General features: G+C 39.1%; 1 protein-coding gene across 3 annotated transcripts in view; it reads left to right on the top strand.

Annotated features, from left to right (window-relative positions):
- LOC144637269 (kinetochore-associated protein 1-like) overlaps positions 1-27,980 on the top strand; it is an 81,159-nt gene that overhangs the window by 49,579 nt on the left and 3,600 nt on the right. For all 3 annotated transcript variants that reach the window (XM_078496394.1, XM_078496395.1, XM_078496396.1), the window contains 23 exons: positions 6,433-6,561; positions 7,190-7,306; positions 7,725-7,834; positions 8,777-8,978; positions 10,244-10,330; positions 12,106-12,210; positions 12,528-12,621; positions 12,713-12,771; positions 13,684-13,915; positions 15,099-15,172; positions 15,770-15,965; positions 19,083-19,159; positions 19,352-19,396; positions 20,160-20,221; positions 20,964-21,033; positions 21,407-21,513; positions 22,006-22,141; positions 23,039-23,134; positions 23,474-23,530; positions 24,081-24,135; positions 24,633-24,696; positions 25,285-25,414; positions 26,729-26,818. In XM_078496394.1, coding sequence (XP_078352520.1) covers positions 6,433-6,561; positions 7,190-7,306; positions 7,725-7,834; positions 8,777-8,978; positions 10,244-10,330; positions 12,106-12,210; positions 12,528-12,621; positions 12,713-12,771; positions 13,684-13,915; positions 15,099-15,172; positions 15,770-15,965; positions 19,083-19,159; positions 19,352-19,396; positions 20,160-20,221; positions 20,964-21,033; positions 21,407-21,513; positions 22,006-22,141; positions 23,039-23,134; positions 23,474-23,530; positions 24,081-24,135; positions 24,633-24,696; positions 25,285-25,414; positions 26,729-26,818 — 2,394 coding nt within the window. The remainder of the gene's footprint in view (positions 1-6,432; positions 6,562-7,189; positions 7,307-7,724; positions 7,835-8,776; positions 8,979-10,243; positions 10,331-12,105; positions 12,211-12,527; positions 12,622-12,712; positions 12,772-13,683; positions 13,916-15,098; positions 15,173-15,769; positions 15,966-19,082; positions 19,160-19,351; positions 19,397-20,159; positions 20,222-20,963; positions 21,034-21,406; positions 21,514-22,005; positions 22,142-23,038; positions 23,135-23,473; positions 23,531-24,080; positions 24,136-24,632; positions 24,697-25,284; positions 25,415-26,728; positions 26,819-27,980) is intronic.

Genomic DNA, 27,980 nt, shown 5'->3' with positions numbered 1-27,980 from the left:
AACAGAAGTTGCTGCTCTTGAAAAACAAGCTAAGCAGAAAGAGAAAGATCAAACACGAGTCGACCAACTCAGGGCAAGCATTTCAGAAAAAAATACTGAAATAAGCACAATGCAAGAAAGGCTTAACGAAACAAAAACTTTTGATGAACTTCGTGAGCAAGAAGATGAGCTCAAGCGCCAAAACGAGGAAGACAAAAAAGTTATTGAAGATGAAAATGCCTCACCATCAGAAAAACAAGCGGCTGAAGACAGAGTTGCAGAAAGAACCGAGGAGCTCGCGCGTTTGCAAACGCAGATTGCGGAAAGAGAAAGGGCGCTTCCACTTCGTGAGAGAATCAAAGAGATCTTCAAAAAATATGGCGTGACAGTCACAGCGATCTTTCTTGCTGCTGGTGTCACGATTGGTGCTGTTATTGGTGCCATTACAAACTCTTTGAAGGCCACCGGCAAAGCGTTGGGGAAAGGCTTAAGTGATGTTGGCTCAAAGGTTGCATCAGCTCTGCCTGGTCTCATTGGCTCGATTGTGAGTTTTCTTTTTAAAACCGCTGGTCAAGTAATTGGCTTTCTTGCAGAGCACACCTGGCTGCTTATCCTTGCTGCGGTTGCTTTTATTGTTGAAAAATACATCAAAAAGAGACGTTAACGCATAAGGGCGTAGAGCAAAGCTGCAGCTCCAACCGCGCCAACAGCGACAGTTGCTTTGTTTATTTCGTGTGTATCATTGACTTCGACCTTCGTCGCTTTTGCGCTTTGCGCGCTTTCAGCTTTAGCACCTTCTGTGCTCACTGGTGCCGTAGTTTTTTTTGTGTCCCTTTGTGACTCCTTGTGTATAGGATTTGAAGGGTGGCTGTTTGGTGGGTTTACCTTTGATGGTCCTCCGGCCATAAGTTTAAGAGCTGATTTTTTTGTTGATTTATTAACATCATTATTCAATCCTATTTTCATTCCTGCTACAGCCTGCTTCAGCTGATTGTTGTAGCCGACAACGCTTTCTGTGTTTATCACCATACTACCCGGCATCAGCCAGGCACCAGGGCAGACAGCAAGGTTAAGCCGAACCTTCGCTTCATCGATAGAAAGTTGGTATCTTTGAACTGACTTTGCCAGATCTGGTTGCCTTATAGCGTCTTCAACCAACACGAGGAACTCACTTTGAGCCTCCTTTGCGCGGCCGCCTGTGCCAAGTATGCTACTTCGAACGTTGACCTGCGAACCCAGAATACAGTAGACAAAAGCCTCTATCGACTGGTTTACTCTCGACAAACCTGCCTGAGTCAGCCCTTCTGCGGCGTTAGGACAAAACCAGTCTGCCTGTGCATATGCAGCGTCGTCTGGCTCGATATATTGAATTAAGTTACCCTTGCTTGCAGCTCCCCCTTCGTCCGAAAATTTATCGTAATCGGGGTATTTTGCTCCAGAATTTTTTGGTCCAATGTTAGTAAACCAGATATAAACGTCACCAAGTCCGTGGTTTGCGCCTCTTGTGAAACGAAAATCGCTTGACGGGTCGACACCGAACTCAGCGCATATTCTTTTGTACGAAGCCACATCGTATTTGTTGTCGAACTCGCTAAACGTTGGGTCGCCTGGCAAGGCGCTTACGCTCTGAATTCCGCCCATCTGAAACAATATTCGCCTTATTGTAAAATAAACGTGAAAAAGGTAAAAATTACGCACAACAGGTGGCAAACTGAGATCTGAGTGTTCTTCATCAAAAATTTCACGACTTATCCCACTGCCTGTTGTCGCGCACCAGACAGCAAAGTTAAGTTGTTGAGGCCAGTAGCCAATATTTGGGCTAGCAAGCCACCTTTTTGACTCTTTTCCTGATGAATGCTTCAGTTTTGTTTTTTGAAAAATCTCTCTTAATTTCGTTGTGAAATATTGATCTGGTGTTACGTAGATGTTAATTTTGCTGTTAAATATTTTTTTCAAACTCGGTGCGGCTTCGTGAAATCCAACAGCGGGAATTGGCAAAGATGAGCCTTTTGCGCCACTTGGTGTTAGCTGTTGTGGAAAACCGCCTGAAATTTGATTCACCCCCAGTGCATTTTTCATATCCTGGCTCCAATATTTGCTGTCAGAGCCTAAAACATTTATCAAATGGCCTTGCCCTGCCTTGTAATAAATGTCTGCCGTTGCTGTGTGGTTGTAAGCAAATTCAACCTGTGCTTTAAATTTTGTTCGGTCAGCGTTTGGATATTTTGCAAGAAAAGGTTTCCATGCGTTATCTTTAGCTGCTTCAGAAATTTTAGTTGCTTCTGGGGTTTTCATCCACTTCATAAAATCTCTTTCTTTTGAATCAAGAAAAATTGATTGAGAAATGTCATCAGCTCTCGGAATAGGCGGAGCCATTTTATATTAAAGATTTATTTTTCAAAAGATAATTATAAAGATGGTTGTGCTCACTGTCACCACAACAGAAAATCCTCACACTGTTTATTTTGACCAGCCTATTCCAAAACCAAGCTATATCCGGCTTTTAAGTTGTTCTCTTTACAACAGCTGGAATAGTTTGGAAAAGGATGGAATAGTTTTTTATAAACAAGCGAACAAGGAAGAGAAGGCGCGTTATATACGGCAAGGAAACTACTCACTCGATGACATTGGAAGTATTTTTGAAAAAGGATTTCCAGAGAAAAACATGTTTTCTGTAACAAAAGGCATTACAGGTCGTTCTTTGATAATAAGAGCAAAAGAGCCCAATTTAAAAACTATTGGACTAAATGAAAGTCTTATTAAGTTCTTTAATTTGCCTGGGTTTGAGAATCACGCAAGCATTGAAAAAGAATATTTTGAAACATTTGAGATAAATAATGTTTCAAATCCTAAAAATTACTTTATCGACTGTGACCTTATCGACAAGCAACAAAGCTTGCTAAATGGTAAGCCAACAAGCCTTTTAGCGTTTTTTTGACATACGTGGAAAACCGTATGAAAAAGTTTGTTACCAAAATACACATCTTAACGTCTTGCGCGACGTTTCTGCTGAAGAAAATGTATCATCTCTGACTCTTTCGATTAGAGATGAAAATGGAAACCCATTCGATTTTAACGGCACAAATCTTACATATGAGCTGGAATTGAATTAAATTAAATACAAAAATAACTTTTATATATACGACCATGTCATCTGCTAATGTTCTCCCGAGTGCCCCTGCTTATGGTGATCGCGAAGAAACACAACTTTATCCAAGCCTCCCAACAAATGCCGAGAATTTTCGGCTGACTGAAATAAGTAAAATTGAAAAAGAAATATCCGCTGAAGCTGAGCATTACAGGCTTGTGTTAAAAAAATATAAAAAAGTCCGGAAAGTTATTCACTATTCCGTGGTCTGTCTTGGCGCCGTGACGGCAGCTCTGTCTTCTGGAGCTGTTGCGACTTCACTTACTGGTGTTGGAATTGTTATCGGCGTGCCTGTTGCAGCAGTAGCAGCTGTATCTGGCGCAGCTTCCACTGGCCTGTCAGTTATCAACAAAAAGCTTGAACGTAAAGTTAATAAGCACTCAAGAATCCTCGCTCTGGCTGTTGCAAAACATGACTCGATAAACAGCTCTGTCTCACAAGCTCTGAATGATAATCGTATTTCTGACAAAGAGTTTCAACTGATCTTACGAGAAATGCAGAAATATCGTCAACTTAAAGATACTTTACGCTCAAACTTTGCAAAAAAACAAACAAATTCACTCCAGCCAGACATCGGAAAAATTCGGGAAGAAATCAAGAGAGAAGAACGCAAAAGATTGGAAAAACTTCTCGAAAGCGCCACCGACATTTCGAAATAAAATTTCAGTCCAATAAAACATTTTTTCATTTTATAAAAGAATGATTGTCTGCGCTCATCTTGTCGTTTATTTTGTGTTTGAATATTTCACGCCCGAGTGTCAAAAAAATATTCGAGTCATCACAAAAGAGGTTGTTGATTGTCTGAACAACATTTGAGGCTGTCGTTCCTTTTTCCACAATCCCAGATCCACGATCCTTCCTTTCCAAAAGACCCAAGCCCCCTCAGCCTGCTTTTCACGCTCTGACTGCGACAATTTTTTTTTTGCAACGGCTATGTTTTTCGGACACCTGAATAAATTCATATGTTTTTTTTCTTGCATCCATTTGCCAAGTTGGTGTAGAAATTTCGGCGAGAATGAAGCTGATCATCATTAACGTCACAAGATTTTAATTATGTTAGATTATTATTTGTTTTTATTATGTTAGATGTTACAGAGTTTGTTGCTTGACTTTTTTAATAGAAATTATTGAGGCCAATTAAAAATAGCTATTTTTTGTGATGCCACATTATTTGCACAACAGAAACAAGTCGCATGATGGACCACTTCCGGTTTTTTGCGGTTTTTCACATACCAAGTGGATTCACTTTTGCTGAAAACTTTTTTCACTTTTAGTTTCACCTAAACTTGGAATGTAAAAACCGCAAAAAAAAATATTTCAGCAAAAGTGAATCCACTTGGTATGTGAAAAGCGGAAATGTTTGAGTAAACATTGTCTTCAAGAGAAATGTTCTATAAAAAAACTTATTTAGTAAGTCTTCAAAAATCTAAAACATCAGTTTCCAGAACTTTTTTAACCCACGCATCATTGTCTTCAAGAGAAATGTTCTATAAAAAAACTTATTTAGTAAGTCTTCAAAAATCTAAAACATCAGTTTCCAGAACTTTTTTAACCCACGCATCATTGTTTTCAAGACAAATGATTTATAAAAAAACTTATTTAGTAAGTCTTCAAAAATCTAAAACATCAGTTTCCAGAACTTTTTTAACCCACGCATCATTGTTTTCAAGACAAATGATTTATAAAAAAACTTATTTAGTAAGTCTTCAAAAATCTTTGTTATCTGTTTCCATAACTTTTAACCTACGTATTATTAACTATAAAAACGGAACAACAAACTAATAATAATTGAACCGTTTTTGTCCTTACACGCAAGAAGTACAAAAGTTTATTGAAGTCGCTTTTGGTAAGTAATAAAAAAGACTTATTTAATTGTTTTTACTATTTTCAGCTTTTATATTTGTCTATTTAATAATAAAAAGCTTTTTTGTAGTTAAAATGGCAGCAGAAGTTACAACTACGAAATCAAAGATCAGAGCAAGACTGGCAAAGAAAGTAAACGAAAGGGAAAAGTTGTGTAAACAAAGAAACAACCTAAGAAGAAAGATCAGAGTAATTACTATGGATCTTGAAACAAAGGAAGAAGAAATTCATATGGTAGAAGCAGAAATTCAAAGACTAGAACTTTTAAATGTCCAAGCTGACGAAGAAGTTGAAGAAGACTAAGATTGTAATAAGTCACTCACGGCCAGTCTAATGCTAGAAAGTTATTAGCGCAATAATTCACGGTATATTTGCACGTGAGCCAAAATATTGTTGTAAAATGTGGTAGAAAGTTCTTAGCACAACAGTTACATATAAGTCACATAAAATATTGTTTTTTGAATAAATAATAACTCGCAAATCACATGTGTTTTGCTTTATTTTGACTTAACGCCTGCTAAAATGACAAAAATAGCATTTTCAAGTCGTTTAAAGAATTATACGCCAAAAAATATCAGATTGAGTTAATGCCAATATATACGTATACACGTCAGGGGGTTTTCCCTTTTGACTTCCGGTTTCCGCTTGCGGGCACCCATACGTGACGGCTAATTATTCAGGTTTCGCTTCCCGAAGCTGCCTTCTCTTTTGGGCAACCATTTTTTGTGTCTGTAAAATTTCAGTCAAAAAAAACGTTTTTGCACTTTGTCAGACAATGATTTGCATGTTTTTAACACGCGTTGTTTGTCAAAAAGTTTGCAAGAAGCTTTTTGTCAACTGATTTTAACAATTCGATGGTTTCTTCTCTTATAAAAAAGTTTTCTTTTTTTGCATTTTTCTGGTAATTAGGACGCATGATGTCTTGTTCTTTTGTGTTGTTTGAGATTTTTTTTTGGGCATGTTGATATGATTGATTTCCTTCCTTTTCCCATTTTATCTTTATTGGGTATTTGTTCAATAGGAATTATTTCTGGCACAGCAATTCAGCTTGATATTTTTGAGCGCTCAAGCCGCAGAGATTTTTGTTTGCCGCTCGCGATTTTTGTACACACATATAAGGTGGCGCTTTTGGTCACTAATCGTGACAAGGAGCGAGGCGAGCCATGGCGAGCCGAGCGAGTTGTCGCGATTTGTGCCAAAAGCGCCACCTTATATGTGTGTGCGTTTCCCATTCTCCAACATTTTGGTATGACAAAACCCTCAAAGTTCCAGAATAGATAAGCTGTCATGTAGTATTGCATTTAAAATACCAACCTAATAGTAGGCCTACCTCCTTTTTGCCTTTAGAGCAGTTTTTACTTAAGTGTCGCAAAATATTTGCATTTGCATCACTACGCGTAGTGATTGGTTAAAAAAACCCTGATTTTTTGCTTTAAATCCAGGTATTCAACTGCAGGTCAGTGGACCATGATGTGGGACTTGGCTATCTGTGTTCCATTCCAAAACAGACTGCTTTTCAGTACTTGGTGACTGGGACAAATTTCCTTGGCCAGAGCTGTACCAAAATTTTGGTAAAAAGGCAGTTAAGACAACCATATAATGTCCTATCAAATGAATCACTTGTTCGTTCGGCTCGTTGATTGGTCAGTCAGTCAGTAAATAAGTTTTAATAGTATTCCAAATGAGCAGCATCTCACAAGTGAGTTCTGGAGGGTTCTGGAGTAGTGAGGTATTGTTCTTCCCACGAGGATATCCATTCAGCATATGTAGCGCACTTTTTTGTATTTATAGCATAACTAAGGTTTCTATGAATTTCCGAATTGCTGTCAATATATTTTGGGGGGTTCAGAAATCTGCCAAATAATCGTCATAGTTGTTTTGTGTTAATATCGGAGGGTTGCTAAACACTCCCTGAGGGTATCACTAAACCTGTCAAAAATCGCCAGTAGTACTTTAAAGAGCACACCGTGATGGCATCATTTGGCTGCAACCATGAAAATAATTTGCTTTTGTTGTTGTTGTTTGTCATGTTTGTAAGGGCAGTTGTTATTTAAACCCCTGGGATTCTGAACTGAAACAGCTGAAGAAGTGCTCGATGATGAAAAACCTAATGGTTATGTTATCCTGTATCCGAGTCACGAGTGGCATATGCAAGAATCCTGATTCTCCAAGTAGTAAAGCTTCTCGTCTTTGTTTTAGGCCTTTGCCAAGGTTGGAATGGACTATGCTCAACTGTGCAATGAGCCTGCTGTGCTACAGAAGTGCCAGGAAATAGCAACCAATGCAACTTGGGGAATAAAGCTTGGAAGGCTCAAGGTAATTGATTGGTATCTAAAAGGCCTGAGTATCAATATGCCACTTGTGGCTTTGAACAAAATAACCTTAAAATTGAAGGGAACGTAAAAATATAACAACGCTATCCACCAGAAAGTAAACCAAATGGGAACAAGGATAGAAGATTTAGGGATATTTCACATGGATTAAAGTGAAATCGGGATTGTTATGTACATCCGTGAAATTAAAAAGGCAGTTAGCATGCTAATACAGTAAGGTAAAGTCTGTGTCCGAGCCAAGTGGCCCATACAGCCGGAGCATTCAATTGAGTGAAGCAAATCCAAGGGAAATGACTTTTGGATCGAGTTATCAGGAGTTTCAAGAAATTGGAATTCTACTGCAGCAGTCATTAATCTAAGCAAGGAAAACTCTAAATATAAAGAATTGTTTCTATTTCTAGATGTCATTAAAGGATGTCTACAAAAGTGATCGAGAAGAAAAGTTAGCTATTCTGCCAGACCTGATGCAGAAGCAACAGATTAGCCTTGAGATGATTCTGGAGTTTTGCAGGTATAGAAGATAGTATGATCAGTAAAGCCTTTTTCACAGGGCTACCATTTTACAATTACAATTGTTGACAAAAGAGGCCCTAATGTTACCATTTTCGTTGACTTGATCAGAAACTGCTATTACTTATTATCGCTTGCATGCATCAATTGCCAAATTCATCATGAATTGTAAGTAAGGGTGCCGGTTAATGTAGTTAATATTCATCAGTGGCAGCTAGAATGATTTTCTTATATTATCGAGGAAACAAAGTTTACAATATTATAGTTGCATAAACAATCATTTATTTGTTGACCTTGTTGATTATGATGTTAATTCCAGCACTATCCAAGTTTCAAAAGTTAAACAGTGTGCTATATGAAATTCATATATTTGTACTGCGGATATACATTTTAAGCAAATGGAAGATCATCGCAGTAATGTACTCAACTAAAGCAGTTGAGAAAAGCAAGCCTGAAAAAAAAAATTCAGGCTTGAACAGGAATCGAACCCATGACCTATGCGATACTAGTGCAGCGCTCTAACCAACTGAGCTATCAAGCCAACTGGGAGCTGGTCACTTGTGAGTTCGTAATATACCCGTGGATGGAGAAGATATGAAATGAATATATGAAATTCATATATTTGTACTGCGGATATACATTTTAAGCAAATGAAAGATCATCGCAGTAATGTACTCAGCAGAGCACTAGTATCGCAGAGGTCATGGGTTCGATTCCCGTTCAAGCCTGAATTTTTTTTTTCAGGCTTGCTTTTCTCAACTGCTTTAGTTGAGTACATTACTGCGATGATCTTTCATTTGCTTAAAATCATTTATTTGTTGACCTTGTTGATTATGATGTAAATTCCAGCACTATCCAAGTTCCAAAAGTTAAACAGTGTGCTATATACCAACCCTAGTTCAATAACCTGCTATGTGACTCTCTTGTTTAACACGATTCACAGGGCATTTAAATTGGACGAAGATAGCGCTCTTCTGACATATGTAAGGCAACAGCTGCTTCCACCCACCCCTCCCTCAACACACAACCCTCCTCTGTTAGACAGTCTGGAAGAGATGCCTTACCAGAGAAATGTCAGAAAAGTGGTTCATAAGATCTCGTGTACATCATCACTTCTTAAACTACTTGTGGAAGTTGGCGCAAAGGTACTATATTGATTCACTGTTGTTTAGTTTTCAGAGATTTGCTTAACCCATTGGCTCCCGTGCCGGCCTAAACCGAGCATGACGAACATTGCCCTTTGTTCCACTTGTGATGTCATCACCTTTGTTCAAAAAAGGCATTATTTATACTCAATCTCTGACTGACTTATTCCTTTAGGCTCCTCGTGGAGCAAAGGGCATCGTACTCAATCTCTGTGGAAGGAAATGTCTTTCCAATGATGCCCAGATAAGATTGACTGGGTCAATTGAGCTTGAAATACCCACAAAATGCCTTTTGCACTTTGCCTTTTGCGCATACACTTTGCCTTTTGCGCATGCCCGAGCATAAATGTCAAAAAACGTGATGCTAGTGAAAAGAAAGCCATGCCTTCAAGTTGCAAGTGATGTTTTGAGTAGGTTGGAGCTTAATTAGCTCATAACTGACCAGAAAATGTAAAAACGTCCGAAAAAAAAAAATCTCTGGGAGAAAATGGGTTAATATCCATCATTATACTGTTCTTTGTGTGTGCCTGACAGTGGTTAAGAGAAAGGAGATAGAAATAAAATGAAAATAAATAAAATCCTTTACCGTTAAAGACTTATGCAATTAAAACCTGTCTGATTCCGTTGTACCTCGTGTATCTAGACAGATATTGCATATTTTTGTTTGTCTCGGATTGAATATTGTTCTCCTTACTTGAAAAGCGCAGTTAAAAACAAATCATAAAATAAAATCTTATGGTCATCACTTATTGGCCTTAACAGACACTCTTGACAAGGTTTGACCGTAACTTAGATGTTATGTTTAGTGTCATATTTATTGCTGTAGACTAACTGGTCCCTAGAGAATCACTTAATTTTGTTTCCTGAGAATCTCAACATTGAGATTCGACGGAAAATTTAACTCATATTTCACAGAAAATAAGTCCATCACATTAACTTATTTATCGAGGGACCAGTCATTTAAAGTGGAAAGCCTACAATGCAGGTGTATTTTAAAGCATTATGAAGACATCTACATCTACTTCTACATTTTGGGTTCTTGCGAAGGAAGGCATGCTCCCGTCACTGCAAGACATTAAATAAAAAATAATAAAATGCCGGGATTCTTGACATTAGAAGATTAACAACAAACAGTTTTGTTGTTACATGTCATTTGACTTTGAAGTAGCCAATGAGAACGTGTGCTGTTTGCAAAAAAAATCCAGTTATGTAACAACAGTTTTAAGTTGAAAGGCATATTATAAAATAGATATGTTGCTCTACAGGTGGATCCCTACGACTATGATATTATTATGTTCATACTAAAGCTGGTTAAGGAACTCTCTCATGAGGAGACTTCCACTGTTGATAAGGTATGGATGCAGTTTGTTTGTGTGATTGGACTGTGGGTTTTAAAAGACTGTCAAGTTTGACAGGCTGTAGGCTGAGAACTATTTAGTCAACAACAACCTTTAATGTACTCTTGCACTTACACTTACATGATTTTAAGAGAGAAAAATTAAATACAGTTGAACTCCGGCAACTCGAACTCTAAAGGGAAACGAAAAACAGTTCGAATTAGTGGGGTTTTCGAGTTAGCTGAGTAATAATGACTGAAAGTGGGTCCAAGGGAAATGGAAGTTAGTTCGGGTTAGCGGGGTTTTTCGAGTTATCCGAGTTCGAGTTATCGGGTTCTACTGTAAAGTAAGAGTTAGAGTACATAGGATCTTTAAACAAATTAAATTACTTGCCTGGTATACGTAGAGCGATTTTCACTAAGTGTGGAAAGTAATTTGCATTTGCTTTGGTGTTGCATTACTACACTTAGTGTAGTAATGCAACAGTATGTTTTGGTTGAAAGAAAACTTGTGCCTCTTTCTTAACCAATCCTGAGAATGAAAACCAATCATGACTTACTCATACAGATTTTCCTGCACTTTGAAATTGATTTCCTGGTTTGTCTGTGTTCTTTGTGATTAGCCAGAGTGTAACTCAAACGGAAACTGCTCTGTTGCATATCATTAATGTTGTGCATTGAACTTGATGCTGCAAATTCGATATTTGCTTGAATGGGATTTCATGTCAGATGTTAGATTCTGGATTAAGAGTGCCAAGATTAGTCCTGGCCAGAGTCATTGGAATCATATTGAGTAATGCTTATTAAAAGCGCTGCCATGGCATTTGTACATTTTTTCAGTCCAGTTTTTGACGCTTTGTGTACTGTTGCGTTTAGTTAACTAAACTTGTCCTCCAGTTTTCTTTGCATAATAATTATTGATGGCAGTAAAATGATGAGTAGTATATGGGGTGTGAAATTCTCCCTTTTTGAGATCAGTCATTGTTAATAAACTTAACGTATTCTTGGTTTTCATGTTACGTCATAAAATTCTGAAATCAAAATTCACTAGGCCTGCTAAATTTTCGTTGTCATTAGGCAAAAGATAAACTAAAAATATATATTTTTGCAAATTTTCAGATCGATAGTGTCATTCGTTTTTAAAACAGAGCATTTTGAATATTTGAGTTCTCCGTCGTATGTGACATCAAGCTGAGTGCCGTGACAAAGCTGTTTTGTTTGAAAAAAGGCCTTTCCTTTCCATTTTGTGCAGATTGAACATTCCAGATATAATAAGTGGTGTTTATGTGAAAGTGTACTAGCTCTTAAGCCAAGGATAGCCGCTGTTGTAAACAGAATTGAGTTCCAGATGGTTTCTCTGACATCACGGCGGCCATTACTGTGTCCCTCGGCAGGACACAGTTATGGCGTCTCCATACAAATCTTTATAAATTTGCGTGGAAAGGTTCGGAAAATAACTCGCGAACGGTACACCGCACAGACCCGAAACTTGGAGAAATTGTTTATCTATTTATCATCTATAATATTGGAAATTCATAGCTTCTGTAGTTGAATGGTTTCGAATTTATTTTTTGATTGCGTGACAGTGAAAACCAGCAATATCTACCTATCCTTTGCAGGAACGCCTGTAACATAATTGTTGATTTTGCATGCTTATTAATATGTTGTCTCGGGTTTTCAGAGGTCACAATTTATACCGAAACCATGATACGTTCATGTAACAACTGACTAGTAGTATAATTGGTGTCAAATTCTCTGTCAGTGATAACTCGAAACTTACATCCTTTGCAGGGAATACAGCTGCTTGACTACTTGTACCAGTATGAACGCAAAGCAGCACCAACTGGTTACGAGAGATCATTTTACAACTCATCCCAGAATTCTGACAATGAAAAGGTAAGGATCTGAACACTAGAACAGATATTGGGTTTTTACTGTCAATTATCAGACGACCACGTCCCAGGTTCAAACCTCAGACCTGGCATTCAATATTTTGAAACTAAGGACTAGTTCGATATGCTGTTTTTAGGCGAGTTTTTATCATAAGAAACTGGTCTTGCAATTGACTAATGATAAGATAGGCATGAACTAATACTCACTTCTACACCTTCAAGTTAAAATTCCTCATAATTAGCTTTATTTCACTGGCATTCTTAATATATAACTTTCACCCCCTTTTTTTAAATGTAAACCTGACTTTTTGTCTGTCACAGACCACCTTAGACAATGCGAAACCACTGTCTCCACTTTCAAGATCCAGGCTTCCATATCATTCTTTACTCTATGGGGATCAGTGGAAGATTCTCGGTAAGCAAACAACTGAATAATGCTTTCTTTGTAATTATTACATGATTGTCATTAAATAACTTGTATTTTTATTGTTTGCTTTAAATAACAGCCCCAGAGCTTTCCGAGGAAACAGTTCCCAAACTTTTGGGCATTGCCAATTTGCTGAAGGTGAGGACTACTTCTCTCAGTAAAACAGTTATGAATTCTTCCCTCGATTTTTTTTATAACTCATAAAGGAGTGTTAGACTTCTGTTCAACAGTAAATGCTATGCCATAACTGCTCGTGGACTGTTTGGAAGTTTTGCTGTTTGATAAAAATTCAAGACAAAGCATAAGGCTGGTTATGTCAGGCTAGACATAGGTAAAAGAAAAATCTGCATTGGGCCTGTGTCCCACCTTGAGGGAGATTACCCTGTTTTTTTTTTTAAATCTTTATTAACAATACAATCCATTACATTGCCTTACATACAATACAAATAGGACATTACTTACAATAATTTTACAATACCACAATTAATGCCAGGCAACTGCTTACATTACATTTTTTATCATGTTATTTCCACAATCTAGCAATTATAGTTACAGTTTTTAAAGCACATAATTTAACATAATTGTGGACTTAATTTTTAAAGAATCGTTTCCTCAAACATTCTCCATTTTTTCCTAAACGAATTTATATTATTCGATTTGAGGGAAATTTTCCCCTGGTTTTTTAAGAAAAAGCTTACCCTGGTTTTGGAAGCATTTAGTGAGAAGTATTTCTTCTCCTCCTGCATGGGATGATACTCCATTCCAGGGTTATTCCACAGCATTAAATTCACCAGTACCTATTTGTAAACCTGAGTAGATAGAGGCACCATGAGAGTAAAGTATCAAGCGCAAGAACAGAATGTAATGGTCCCACCCAGGGTTTTAACCCGGTCTCCCGATTGAGAGTCAGTGGGGGGCACAATGGCCTAATGGTTAACATATTTGACGCCAGGCCTGACGTAAGCCAGCATTTTCCGAAGAAGAATCACGCAAAAAGCCGTCAGAAGAATTTAAAAGCTCACCAACCTTACACTGTTGTTTCCTGTTCAGCTTTCCAGTGATCAGATGTATCTCACAGCCATCCGTAACCTGGCACGGCCTTCATCAGGTTCGACAGCGCCTAGTGACCTTAGTGATCCTAACATGAGTGCAGTCGGTACAGATCCCAGCCAACTGGTCAAAAGTTACAACAGTGAAAAGGCCAAGAGTATGCTGTTATCTATCAAGAACAAGGAAATGGCCATTGCTGCTGCCAAGTGGATTGCTCAGCAGCTGCCTCTTGGTAAATGATCCGTTTATGTTTTTGTTTTAGCTTTTTGTAATCTCCTTCACAGGCATATTCTGGGTTTTTGTACTCATTGTACGGTGATAGGTCGTTTCAGGTAGCAGCACCCAAGCTTTGGAACTCTATGCCCAGCAGCATACGATTAGCAAGAACTTTGACGTGTTTTAAAAATTTAGCTAAGACGTTCCTTTTTAAAAAGTGTTCTTCTTGAATGTTTCAATTTTATTTTTTTAACATATATTTTTAACTCTTTTTTATGCTTTTTATTTATTTTTTTTTTATCTTTATACATTCTTTTTTAAATTTTATATTTTTATAATGTAAGAGCATAGAGACTTTAGTATTATGCGCCTAATACTGCACGTAATACTACCTATCAATTTCCACCTCAAGTCATATGGATCCCGAGCTTTGGCTGCTTCCTCACCTGAAATCTGGAACAGTCTGCCTGTTTTTATCCGCTCATGTAACAATTTGAGTTCTTTTAAATCCAAACTCAAAACTTGTCTTTTTAAAATTATTTTTCTAAGCGATTTTTACTTTTTTATTACTTTTAACTGTTAAAGCTGATTTCCAGTCCGTACTGCGCAGACTCGGGATTTGTTTTCGTTTTTGTTATGAATTCGTTAAAACGTTACCATTCGGTAATAGCATACATAAAGAGTTTTAGTCCGCCATTACGGTTCGTTTCGTTCAAGAATTTCCGATGAGCTGAAACGTCGGTTTCAAATAGCTTCGAGGTTCTCCTACCCCTTATTATTGTTTTGCAAGGATATCTGGTGCTAAACATTCCTTCGTGTGAGGCTCACATAAACATTGGAAGCGGAGATTGCACAGTACGGACTGGAATTCATCTTTAAGATTTATACATCTCATTTTTAACGTATTTTTACTGAATTTTATTTTATTAATTTCAGTAGTGTTTTCTAATTTTTTAGCATTATTGTAAAGCGCCTAGAGCATTATTCCATGGTCTGTACAGTTTCTAAGCAAATTTTATTAGGCATGTTATGAAATACATTAAAGACCCTCTCATCAACAGCAAAATTTTCTGATGTTGTGATTTAACACTAAACTCGCCAGGAGTATTAAAAAAAATGGTCAAGAACAGTAAAGAAAATTTTGAAGCTGAAAAAATGAGTGAAGAGATTATCAACATTTTTAAATTTGTATTTCCTAGGTGATGAAAAAATAGATATACTCAAGACTTGCGTGGACCTAGCTAAAACCTGGAAAAGCGCATGCTCTCAAAAGGTAAACTAATCAGTTGAAATTGTGCCTGCTCATGTGTGGGTATTGATAGGAAATACCTGAGAACTATCTTTGTACAGTGGAAGCTCTCGTAAGCAGACACCCTCCGGACGCGAAAAAAGTGTCTGTAACTGGAGCTGGCCGCTTACGAGAATGGTTCTCTTAAGTGACCACTAGAGGTGTAGGGCATAGATTGCCGCTTTCGGATGCTTGCCCAAAGCTTAAAATCAAAGAAAAAGTCTAAGTCGCAATCTCTGAAAGTGTCCACGGCCGCTTAAGGGAATGTCCGCTTACGAGAATGTAAAAATACAGAGTTTGCATGATAGTTGAAATGGGGTTTCAAACAAGGCAGCTGTAAGTAGAGCTGTCTGCTTACGAGAGTGTCCGTTAAGAGAGCTTCGACTGTATATTATATTTAAAGTCGTATTATATTAAAAATGCCTACATGTAACTGTATCTTAAAAGACTTGTTTTCCTTTTTGGTTCCTCCACACGAACCAGACTTCTGCATGAAGTTAAGTACTACCATGTGCAGGCTTTTTGATTTTGTTCTAGTACATAGTCCAACCATTACACTTAACATTGCCGTGCATGTTTTAGGATGAGGAAAAGGCAAAGCTTACTTACAGCCGCCTGTTGGAGCTTTGTCGGGGTGTGGCCACTGAACACGTGCTTCAGAAGTATAATATTGCAGACCCGGCCATTGCATCTTTGACCAGTAAACCGGCCAAACTTGTTTGTCAACTGTATGAGGATTATGGAGCTAGGGAACCAGGCACTGCCCACCAACCGCCAGGTACTGGTACTAGTAAGGACATAGTGACAATGGAAAAAACATCCCTGTGTGCTTAATTTTAACACGTTAATCAGGTTCAAATTCAATTTAGAGAAAGATGTTTATTAAGTCCATATGCATAAAAGATTATTACTGTGTTGAGGATAACCGTATTTACTCGAATAAGCGCCGCCCCCGAATGAGCGCCGCCCTCGAATAAGCGCCGCATTTGGGACCAAAAAGTTAGCGTTGCAGTCCCAATGAGGCGCTTATTTCAGGAATTCCGTATAACTAAAACTCAAGCGGTTTTTTAAGTTAACACCTAAACCAAGCCATCGATATAACACCACACTCTTGAAGGATACAGCTACCAGAGATAAGTTCAAACTCGAACTCTCAAATAGATTTCAGGCACTGAGCACCCTAAGTAAGGAAGCTGAGTCAGCTGAGGAGATCTGGGAGGAATCAAAGGCGGCTTGGAAGAAGGCTTGTGACGTTGTCTTGGGAAAACGATCTTCCCAACAAAGAGAATGGCTCTCCGTTGGAACTCTGGCGAAGATTGCAGAAAGAAGGGAAAAGAAAGCAGCACTTAACACCACTAAAACCAGAGCTGCAAAGGCGCAGAGGCAAGCCGAGTATACATAGGTCAACAAAGCAGTTAAGAAAAGTGCAAGAAGGGACAAGCGAGACTTCATAGAAGGGTTAGCACAAGCAGCAGAAGATGCTGCAGGTAAAGGGGACATGAAGGAGGTTTATAGTATCACCAGGAAACTCTCCGGGAAGCAAAGCATCTCCCACCACCAGGTGCACAGCAAGGATGGAAAGCTTTTGACATCTGAGAATGACCAACTAAACAGATGGAGAGAGTACTTTGAAGAACTACTAAATAGGCCACTACCACCTATCGCACCTAATATCCCACCCGCCAATTCACTCTTGAACATCAAGACAGAGCCACCTTCAAAAAGCGAAATCAGGAAAGCATTACAAAAATTGAAGAATGACAAAGCCCCGGGCCCGGACGGCATACCCCCAGAAGTACTAAAAATGGATATGAAGTCATCTGTGGATTCCCTACACAAGCTGTTTGAGAAGATCTGGAATACAGAGCAAATGCCTGAAGATTGGAAATGTGGTCATCTGGTGAAAATACCTAAGAAAGGGAACCTGAAAGAGTGTGCAAACTGGAGAGGCATCACGTTATTATCAATTCCTGGGAAAGTTTTTAGTAGAGTGCTCTTAGAGAGGATGAAGGAAGAGGTGGAGGCAATACTCCGCGATGAACAAGCCGGCTTCCGTCAGGAGCGCTCGTGCACAGATCAGATTGCTACGCTCCGGATGATACTTGAGCAATCCCTTGAGTGGAACACGTCACTGTATGTAGTTTTTATTGACTACGAAAAGGCATTCGATAGTGTAGATAGGACGACCCTCTGGAAATTGCTCCAGCTTTATGGAATCCCGGAGAAGATCATCCGGTTGATCAGACTGGCCTATGAACCATCAAGATGCCAAGTTATCCATGGAAACACACTAACAGAACCGTTCACAGTACTGTCTGGTGTACGACAAGGATGTCTACTATCTCCCTTTTTATTTCTGTTAGTCATGGACTGGATCATGAAGGAAACAACAAAAGATCAAGCAAGAGGAATCCAATGGTCACTGTCGAAACACCTTGAAGACATCGATTTTGCAGATGACGTGGCACTATTGTCCCAACGGCACAACAACATGACACAGAAGCTCGAAAGCATGAGAGAAACAGCTGCAATGATTGGTTTAAAGATTAACATCCAAAAGACGAAGAGCTTGAGAGTAAACCAGAGAAACAATACCAACTTTGACATCGGAGGAGACGAAATCCAAGACATCGAAAAGTTCACCTATCTTGGCAGCATTGTCTCTAGTGAGGGTGGAGCAGACCAGGACATCGTAGCAAGGATCGGAAAGGCCACAACTGCATTTCATATCCTAAGACCAATATGGAGATCACGTGCAATCTCAGTGAAGACCAAGCTACGAATCTTCAATACCAATGTGAAGAGTGTTCTGTATGCCTGTGAAACCTGGCGTGTCACCAAAGCCTCCAACAACAGGATACAGACCTTCGTCAACCGTTGTCTCCGGCATATCCTCCGAGTTCAATGGCAAGACAAAGTCAGAAATGAAGATCTATGGAAGAGAGCAGAACAACAACCTCTCCACCTGCAAGTCAGGAAAAGGAAATGGCGCTGGCTAGGCCATACGCTGAGAAAGCCATCTGCCAATGTCACCAGGCATGCCCTTCGATGGACACCTCAGGGTAAAAGGAACCGAGGAAGGCCTAAAACAACATGGAGAAGATCAACTGAGGCTGAAGTACAACAAACTGGGATGAGTTGGAACCAACTGGAAAAAGTGGCCGAGGACAGGGGAAGATGGAGATCTCTGGTGGACGACCTATGTTCCACAGGAACTTAAGGGTTTAAGAAGAAGAAGAAAAATAGCACTACAAAGCAACTCTAAAACAACCTTGGAAATTTCTTTTCGTCAAAAGCGATGTTTCGCGGTTCAAAGTTATTATATTTTACTGCTCGCCCATTATTTTTTCCTATCCAAAATTCTTACAATACGTAGTTCTGTTAACGTTGTGAAGGCCGTGAATAAGCGCCGCATTTGGGACCAAAAAGTTAATAAGCGCCGCCCCCGAATTAGTGCTGCAGTCCCGATGAGGCGCTTATTCGAGGAACTCCGTATAACTAAAAATAGCGCTACAAAGCAACTCTAAAACAGCCTTGGAAATTGCTTTTCGTCAAAAGCGATGTTTCGCGGTTCAAAGTTATTATATTTTACCGCTCGCCCATTATTTTTTCTATCCAAAATTCTTACAATACGTAGTTCTGTTAACGTTGTGAAGGCAGTGAACTTTGTCGGGACAGCAATCAAAGTCCCTTCTTTTAGTCACTGTCGGTCGAAGTTTCGTCTATATTAAATTGTTTGTGGCGTCCAATTTTTAAATAAGCGCCACCCTCGATTAAGCGCCGCACTTGAGGCGCGAAAAATTTATTAAGCGCCGTGGCGCTTATTCGAGTAAATACGGTAATTCAAAATACTAAGCTTGATGTTCGATTTTAATTAAAGATTCTTTATTTCTAGACATCCACAAAGCTACAGAAGAAATTGCGAACGTAAACAACACGAAAATAGAAAAGATCAGGCTACATTTGATAGAGGTAGGGTCAGCACTTCACAAAAAGAGTACCACTTGACACTAACAACTTAGGAAGTTCTGTTTTGTTTTGGTGATGTTATTAGGACTGTGATGTGGGCTAAGTCTGCTTTAGGACGATTTCTTTACCCCTGATGCCTCTAAGAATGCACAAGTTTTAAACGTCTAGTTAGTTTTTTCATTTTGCTTTTTTCAGAAATGGCTGCCTTCCTCCGCGCATGCCTCAGGAGGAGACACAGAGGTATTTAGAAAAAACAGTATGTTTGTCTGTCTATTGTTTGCTGCCCTCTCATACAAGAAACTAGAAACTGCGGATGCTTTAGACTGAAACATGGACTATATTAGTTTTAATTTTTTTTTCATTTGGAAAATGTTTTGCTGTCTTTGAAGGAAATTACTTCAAAAATGTAATGTAGAGATTAATAGTTGTAGCCTCTTAGAATCCGGAAGGGCTTGTTAGTAAAGGTTTCCAGAAATCCTGGTAATAACCAGGAATTATAATCCCATGTGAAGTAATTTGCAAAACCTCATATGTGTCCTGTACATTACTTGTGGCAAAACAGCAAGGAGCAGAACAGTTTGACCACTTTTAATCAGTTCACATTGTTCTGTGTAGATTTAATCCAATCAGAAGTCTTTTTGTGTTTTATTTATATTGAATTTTAACCAACAAGGAAAGCGTATTGGTTTCAAACACGTAGTGTTCAGCTAGTGCCATAGGGATGTAAAGCCTGCAGAGGTTTTTTGTAGCTGCCGCAAGGCGACTTTGCACACATTTCGTGCCTATCATGTCGGCCAATATATTTTCAATTGACAAACAAGTACTGAGTCTCGCCAGTTTGTCAATATCATGATCATACGTTACTAGAAACAACTTTATCAGTCTGTGAGACAAACATACACGTACGGATCCTTATATTGGCATTATTACGTATTAATCCAAGCAAAAGGGCTTTCTAAAACGGCAGTGTTCAGTTAAGCAAAAACTGAAACTTCACTTCTAGTTTGCCACACCTGCCAGCGAGGAGAACAGTGAAAACGAAGAAGATGAGCAGAACTTGAGAAGGTAAATATATGTAAATAAACTAACACCGTCAGTGGTGATAATCCATACATTTCGTATAGCGCTCCTTGGTGGAACTTGATTTACTATCAAGACCTGACTCGTCCCCAGTCGTCTTCATACAGCACGCGGCAAAGGGAGAAGCACGCGTGTGAGGTGGGGGAGCAGGGGAATTGCGCCCCCTTTCTGGTTCCTATCTCTCCCTGCGCTGTACCTTTGCCGCGTGCTTTATGAAGACGACTGGGGACGAGTCAGTATCAAGTCAGTTATTCTCAGAACCTCAGGCCAGAATTGGAATTTATATTCAAAGAGGAAATAGATCGAATAAGGCAATCTTTATTAACGTCATTCCATAATGACTGCAATGTCAGCATCTTTCATCGGCCATTTGCATGAATTTAAATTAAATTTAGCGTAGCAATTTTACAGATATGGCAAATTGACAGGGACTATCCTGTGTAGTAATTTGCAAATAGGAGAGGAGAATGTTGAATGTTTGACAAGTCACTTCCTTTGAAAGACGTCAAATTTACAAACGTATGGCAGGCAGTGTAAATTCTTACTTTTGAATGCATCGTTTAAAGCAGGTTTTCAACCAATTCTTTTTCAACTTGGCACAATAACTAAATTTTGCATGCCTCTTGTTAGTTATGCAAGGCTGTTTCTCAGCCATGCCAGGTGCTGAGCTGCACCAAGGCTGGTTTGAAGTATTTTTTTTTTGTGTGTGTTTTCTCTTTTTGTCCAGGGTCATTTACATCATGCAAAGCAGCGACCAACAAACTGCTGTCAGATTTCTCCTCAATCTTGCAAGCAAGGTAAGATTTATAATTTCTTTACTCGAAATAGAAAACCTGTTGGCTCTCAAAGCTTTTCTCGAACCCATATCGACAATTTCTGCTTACAGTCAACTCTCTGTAAGATGGACACCGTCCGGACCGGCTCCAACTATCCGTCGTAGAGAGGTGTCCGTCTTATGAGGAGTTTAGTTACAGTAAAATGAGTGAAAAACGGCAGGCAAGGGACCATTAAGAGAGAGTTAACTGTATAAACCACTGGACTCCAAAATCTTTTATGTCGACACAAAGAGACAATGAGAAGCCATGCTGACCTACTTTGATCCTGTTTAGCTTTTATGACGACACAGGGACGCTGTGAAGGCATTGTTGACCTATTTCGTTCTTTTTTCAGACGGGCTCCCCAAGTAACTGCCGCCTTCGAGCACTACGAGCTCTTTTCGCTATAGCTCCTGGAGAATTTATTGAAAAACTCTGCAACACTTCAGTCAGTGTGATCAGGTGAGATCAGAAGTCGAGAGGGTGGTTACTCATTGTGATATGTGTTTGAAGAAGACTCTTTACCTTTTCAGTGCCTCTCCCTGCCTAGGAGTATAAAGAAATACTAGAAAATTGTAAAGCCACCTTGGTCAAAATGCTTGCAGAAGCCAGAGTTAGCGACTCTTGAATCACTGAGCTCTTTAAACTTGAAGCCTGTTTTACTTAACTGCACTGACAGTAACCTAGTTTCGTATTTACTCAACTGATGTTTATGAGCTTGGTCGTATTAGCTAAGAGGCTCTAGTTGGAGTTAAGAGGAGTTATAGTCAAAAGGCGGCGAGTTGGAGGCTTACTTTTGCTTATTTCTAAACGCTTACAGTATTTACAATTGAGCGACAACAGACCACTGAATTACTTTCCCTTAACCTTTGCTTGCCATATACCAAAATAAATAAAGTCACGAACCATTAACTCATAACACCACGTACCTGGTGTCTTTGTTACTGCTGACAGGCAGCAGATGCAGGCTCTAGTTTGTCTGGCGGAACTTGAGGGTCTGCACATCCAGCAGTCAGCCAGCGCCTTTGACAAGTGCAACAAGGAAGGACTGGTACGAGGGCTGTGGAGGAATCACAAACATGAGAGAAAGGTTCTTGTTTCTATGCTCAGATTCTTCATTTGAACGGTTTTTACCAGGATATACTGATTTTAAAACAAGAGCAATTGATTTGTCGAGCAGTGGACTGAAACAGTTTTAACTAAGTAGTGAGATTTATGTGACAATATGGTTTTGAACATTTGAACACAAGCACGCTATAAAAAAAAATTACCATCCAAAAAAAATTGGGCTCTAAGGCTTGGGGTGAAAACATACAGGTGCTGAGATATAATGTTAAAGGAGCTATGTCACGGGGATTTCGCGGATTTTGGGTCTAATAAGTGGTAGGCAACGTAACCCATGAAGAACATCATCTTTGAACATTTAAAGGAAGATATAACAATAATTTACCTGGAGAAATCAAACAACTTGCTATAAATATATCGATTTCTTGAAGAAGCGCAGAAATAGCTTGAAAAGTTAAGCCTTAATTTTTTAAGTTGCAATCCATTTTCATCCTAGCCATCTGCTGCCAAAGTGCTTGTTAACAGTTCCAGTGCTCTAATATAGCAATTGTTAATAAAATTGGACCATTTATTTTAGGTTTCCTACGACCCAAATATATATTTTTGCTATTAAAAAATCTGTTAAAATCCGTGACAATGCCCCTTTAGACAGTTTTTTTAATCCCCTTATCCTTGGAGCCAAGTTAGAATTTTAATATATCGGTATACGATAGAACATTTTGTTTCCTCACAATGCTACAGAAGTTTATTTTAGAGATGCAGGGAATAGGCTAGCTGTGTATTTTCTTTCATTTGCATATACACCAAGCAAGTTGCACAGGGTTTTGGTTTGGCAGTGATGTGGATTAAGGATATAGTCCTTACCGATAGACTGGTTTCCAAGAAAACTTAAAGGATTTTGTTGTGTGTTGTTTTGTTTCAGGCCGTACGTCTTGTAGCAGACTTGTGTCTAGACAATAACATACATGATCCTCAGCTATGGAACAGTGTTTTACAGCAGCTCCTGGCTTTTGGAATGGTGAGTTGACAGAACTTTTACAAACTTTTGATTTAGTAGTTCCATAAGTTTGCGGTACGTTGTTCTCTGACAAACGATCGCATGGAGAAAGGGCTTCAAATATCACTTGGAAGGCCATGCTGAAGAGGACTTCTGTGCATCGAGCATGGGCCTCTTCTCACACCAAAGAATTCATGCCCAAAACTGAAGCTACAGTAGCCATCTTCGTTTATCGATGGGCGTCCTTAAGCTAAACTAGGAGTTCTAATCTCCTCGATTTCAGTGTAACAGCTGTAATACGTGACGGTGTCTGTTATTGTATTAAATGGTTTTCCATTTTGTTTTATTGTTTTTTGGCAGATAAAATACCTCAGGCGAGTTCTAGTAAACTTGGCAGGGATTTCTGATTTATGGCAGGTAAGTTTTGGTCCTTTTTTGTAAGTCCCCTTATCATCACAATTGCATGAAATAATAAGTTGAATTGAGCCAGTTTTGTGCTACATCTCATAATCTGCATAATTTGTTACGGCTGGTTCCTTAAAAAATTGAACAACACACACACACACAAAAAAAAAATTGTCAATTGTAGATAATCTATCCGAATCTATCCGAATTTAAGGTTAAGTGTGACTCCGTGTGAACACATATGAGGTGGTAAATGTGTAGGCACTGTGCTTAGGTACTTTGTATTTAGACGGTACGTGTTGTTTACACTCGCTGTAATGGAACAAATGCTAAAAATGCGTTATTTTTCTCTTGGACATTCAAAACAATCAACTGCAATCTCTTTTTATCAAAAAGTTCAACTGATCGTTTTTCGTTGAATTTCATTCTAAGTACAATAAATCCTCAACAGGACCCTTTGTCTGTAATTATACCATTGGTTTTATTAGTCACTCGTGTGATAACAGACCGAATTGGATTCAACTCAGTGCTGTTACTGTTATTTTTTGTTTTTGCCTTGTAGGTTCGTTGTTTGCCACAGGTGTGGAGAAGTGTGTTAACGGCCCCCTTCAAGTCAGGTAGGCGAGATCATGCACTAAGATTCACTTGTCCCTTTAAACCAAAACCACCGTTATCACGTTGGCTAATCACAAAGGACACAGACAATCCAGTGAACGAATCAAGATCAAGACAAATACGTGTTGCTGACGCGATGCGCGGGAAAACGCTTGTGAGCGAGGCACAATTGGTTTTTGGTCAGTTTCACTTCTGATTGGTTGAGGAAGCGGCGCAAGTTTTTTTAAGCCAATCACAAAACAAAGTAAAGCAAAACCAGGGTTACTTTCGACACACAACTGCAGTAGTTAGCAGCTCTTGCAAGCTTCTAATTGTAAGGGTCCTGCAGTGTAGCAGTTGATTTTGTTGCTGGGGCTAGGGGCATGGTTGCGCTTGAGCCATTCATGTGAGATCTTGCGAAAGCTGTTCCCCCACCAACAATTAAAAACCGCTCTATACTCTAGGATGTGCAACTGTTGATCAGATAACATTCCTTCTGAATGGTCTCGTTCTTGTCTAGTTTCCACACCATTATCAGAAGAGGAGGTTGCAGCTTGTGAAGAATCGGCATCATTGCTTCAGAGGTAAAAAATAACTTTCTTTTAGCTATGTTTTATGTTTAGCAGGTCTGCAGACCCTGCATAATTTCATTGATTACCCCTGAACGTTCACAGGAAGTCACAATTTTAGATTTCTTGCCGTCGTCTTTTCTTCTGGGCAACTAACCGTGATGTGCTTCTAGTGGTCTACACAGATCTGTGTAGTGTCTTGGATCGGTCATTGGTTGGGGGGAATAAAACAAAAGATATCGCATTGAGGTTGAGAGATGAATAAACCATTTCATTTCTTTTTCCTAATTCTCGAAGCCAAGTTTTTCAGAACTTGCCATTTGTTGTATACGGGTTGCCAGAAAGTGTGGTGAAGCATTGAGAAATGTGCCTCTGGTGATCTACACGGATCTATGTAGTGTTGGTTGAGGCGAAGATTCAAAAACGAGTAATAACCAATCAGAGACACTACATGGCCAACACTCTTCAGAGCGTCTTCATCGGTGTGGATTTTTTCGGGTCGATTATTTGATTCTACTGACCTCTACTGCTGTTACCTCAAGCTATCAAAACGTTATGTTCGTGTATTTCCACTTGAATAGTTTCCCTTGCGTCATCTTTCAGGTGCCCTCTTCTGCTTGACCTGGATGTGTACTCCATTGCTGTGCAGTTCCATAAAGTTGGTCTCCAGGCCCACGCGCTGGCCTGTCTCATGCTCATCCCATCAAGCACTGCGCGTGAGCAGCACATTCAGGTGTGATCTGGGCTCCTATTTTATGTCAAGTGCAAGTCTATGTCACCTATATGGCTACAAGTCGTATTTATGGGTTAGAGACTGTTGTGAGTGTTTTGTTGACAAATACACGCACGCGCTGGCCGTACAATGAACGAGAAATTTTCAATACTGCACGAGGCATAGCCGAGTGCAGTATTGAAAATTTCGAGTTCATTGTGAGTCCAGCAAGTGTGTGTATTTGTCAACAAAACACGAACGAACAGACTCTAACCCTTTTAATATACAATCTGAGTACACTGCAAGCGATCATTGACTTAACGAACTTCAAACAATAATTTTTAAAAATAAGAAGTGTAGTAGTACATAATTACACGGGATTTGATCAATAATACAAATATCACAAATAAGCCGTACAAAAAAAAAAGATAACAATGGTTCATAAAATCGTTCATCAGCTGTGGTCGTTCATAAATACAGTCAGCGAGAAGCTTGTTCAAAGCAAGTCGATGGCTTTTCACAATCAAGCAAAAAGCAAGTCAACCGCACACAAAAATGTATCTATTGAGCTGCAGTTTACCTTTGAGCATGAAAGCGCTTCAAGTTGTTATCCTCTTCGATTATGTTTAGTATTGGATCGTTGATTATTTGAGGAATATATTTATCTTCCACTTCTGCAAGCCACTTCTGATTTTTGTGCATTATTGTCAATACTGCACTGTCGGAGTTTGCTGACGACAGGTAAAGCAAAATCACGTGATCTATTTTAACCAATTGCGCGCGTGGATTTTGGACAGTGAACGAAGATTGTATATTAAATTGGGATATCGTAGTCTCCTCCGCAGTCGTTATGTGGGTCTGCAAATGACTTTGGGGCATAGCACCGCTTTTCCGCCTTTTTAGTGAAAGTGGCAATGTCAACCCACAAAGTCTCGAAAATCAATTCCGTAAAAACTATTATTTTGATAAGAAAATAGAGAAGAGACTTAATTTTCTTAAAAGGCTTTTGAGGTGCTTCAGACCGGCCGGGAACGATGAGAGGGGGCTGTATTCGCAGGCTACTTCAGGCATGTACTTGGCCTTGAAGATCTGACCCCAGCTTTACTGATAGTCGTATTGAATGACTGTTTTTCTGTGTACCGTTGGGTCCACGGTTGGTTTGTGGGATCGGTAGCGAAAGTTTTATGAACAGCTCTTTTGAACAGAGGGAACTTGCTAAGAAAGGTGTATGCATGCTGGCGATTTCTCACAAAATTGCACTGTTATGCGCAGGTCATAACCGCAGTTTTTACTTTGACTTTATAACTATTTTCTTTCTTTATTCTTTACTTTCAGGCATTGTTGGACACGAATTGTGTAACTGATGTTCTCACTCAGCTAGACGAACAACGTCAACGGGGACACACCCTAACTCAGGCTGATGTTGTAAGCAGTTGTTTGATTGTGCTTTAAACAAGAATTTGTTATGCATTAAAAAAAAGCATTGCAAAGATTAAAAGCACGTCAACATTTTTTTGCAAAAGAAAACACATTTTATCAATAGCTATTGCGGAAACTATGCAGCTTGTTAAAGGATGAATGAAATACCGAGTTAATGCATTGAGTCAATGATTTAGACAACAAATGCAAGGAAACGTTGGTATACTTAATTGTTATATTTCGATATAATTCTATATCATCTTCAGACTAAGGTGACAAACAAGTAGCTAGGATTTAATTACTGAAAGATGGTACATTAGCATTTAAAACATGCATATGAAAATACAAAACAAAGACGTTAATGTCAAGAGAATAAGCATAGTTCCCTGCTAGCTTTAAACCATTGTTCAAAGATTTGGACACGAATTGTGTAACTGATGTTCTCACTCAGCTAGATGAACAACGTCAACGGGGACACACCCTATCCCAGGCTGATGTTGTAAGCAGTTGTTTACAGTTGTTCAGCACCATCTTTGAACAATGGTTTACTCGGTATTTCATTCATCCTTTATCTCCTTTTTATGGAGCTTGTGTAGCAGCTGTTTGCGTTTTGATGGTTGACTGTGGCTCTCCAGGGCTGGCCATCTGTTACAGCTGAGTTCACAATAAATTTGCAGGCGCGAAATGTTTCCGGGTCTTCCGAAAAACGGGCCCCAGGTCGCCTTAATTCCGGAACTTTTTGCTTGAAGCGGGCTGGTTCCAAGTGCAACGCAAAACACATGAACGTGTGAACTGGATTCTCCTGAGCTTGCGTCGTGAAATTAGAGGTATCAACAGGAAAAGTACAAACGCAAATACGAGCAAAAAACATTGGTCAAATCAATCAGCACTTTAATGAAAATGATATCTCTTCATTCTTGACAACTCTTCTGCTATCTTGCCCCTAATTCCCCCACGTATCGTATTACGCAAACAATCTGTTTGCAAAAAATCATACGTGAATACCTATTTTGAATTAAACATAACATTATAAAATTCCTTGCTGGCTAAAGTTGCCCACAACATTAAAGGGACTATGTCACGCATTTTACCAGATTTTTGAACAGCCAAAATTTATATTTGTGCCGCAGGAAACCTAAAAATAATAGTCCATTTTAATTACAAATTT

Source organism: Oculina patagonica, chromosome 13 (genome assembly GCF_052425735.1).
Source record: "Oculina patagonica isolate OP01 chromosome 13, crgOcupat, whole genome shotgun sequence".
In the NCBI taxonomy this organism is placed as follows: domain Eukaryota; kingdom Metazoa; phylum Cnidaria; class Anthozoa; order Scleractinia; family Oculinidae; genus Oculina; species Oculina patagonica.
Note: the sequence above shows the minus strand (reverse complement) of the source record. Positions and strands in the feature narration are given on the sequence as shown.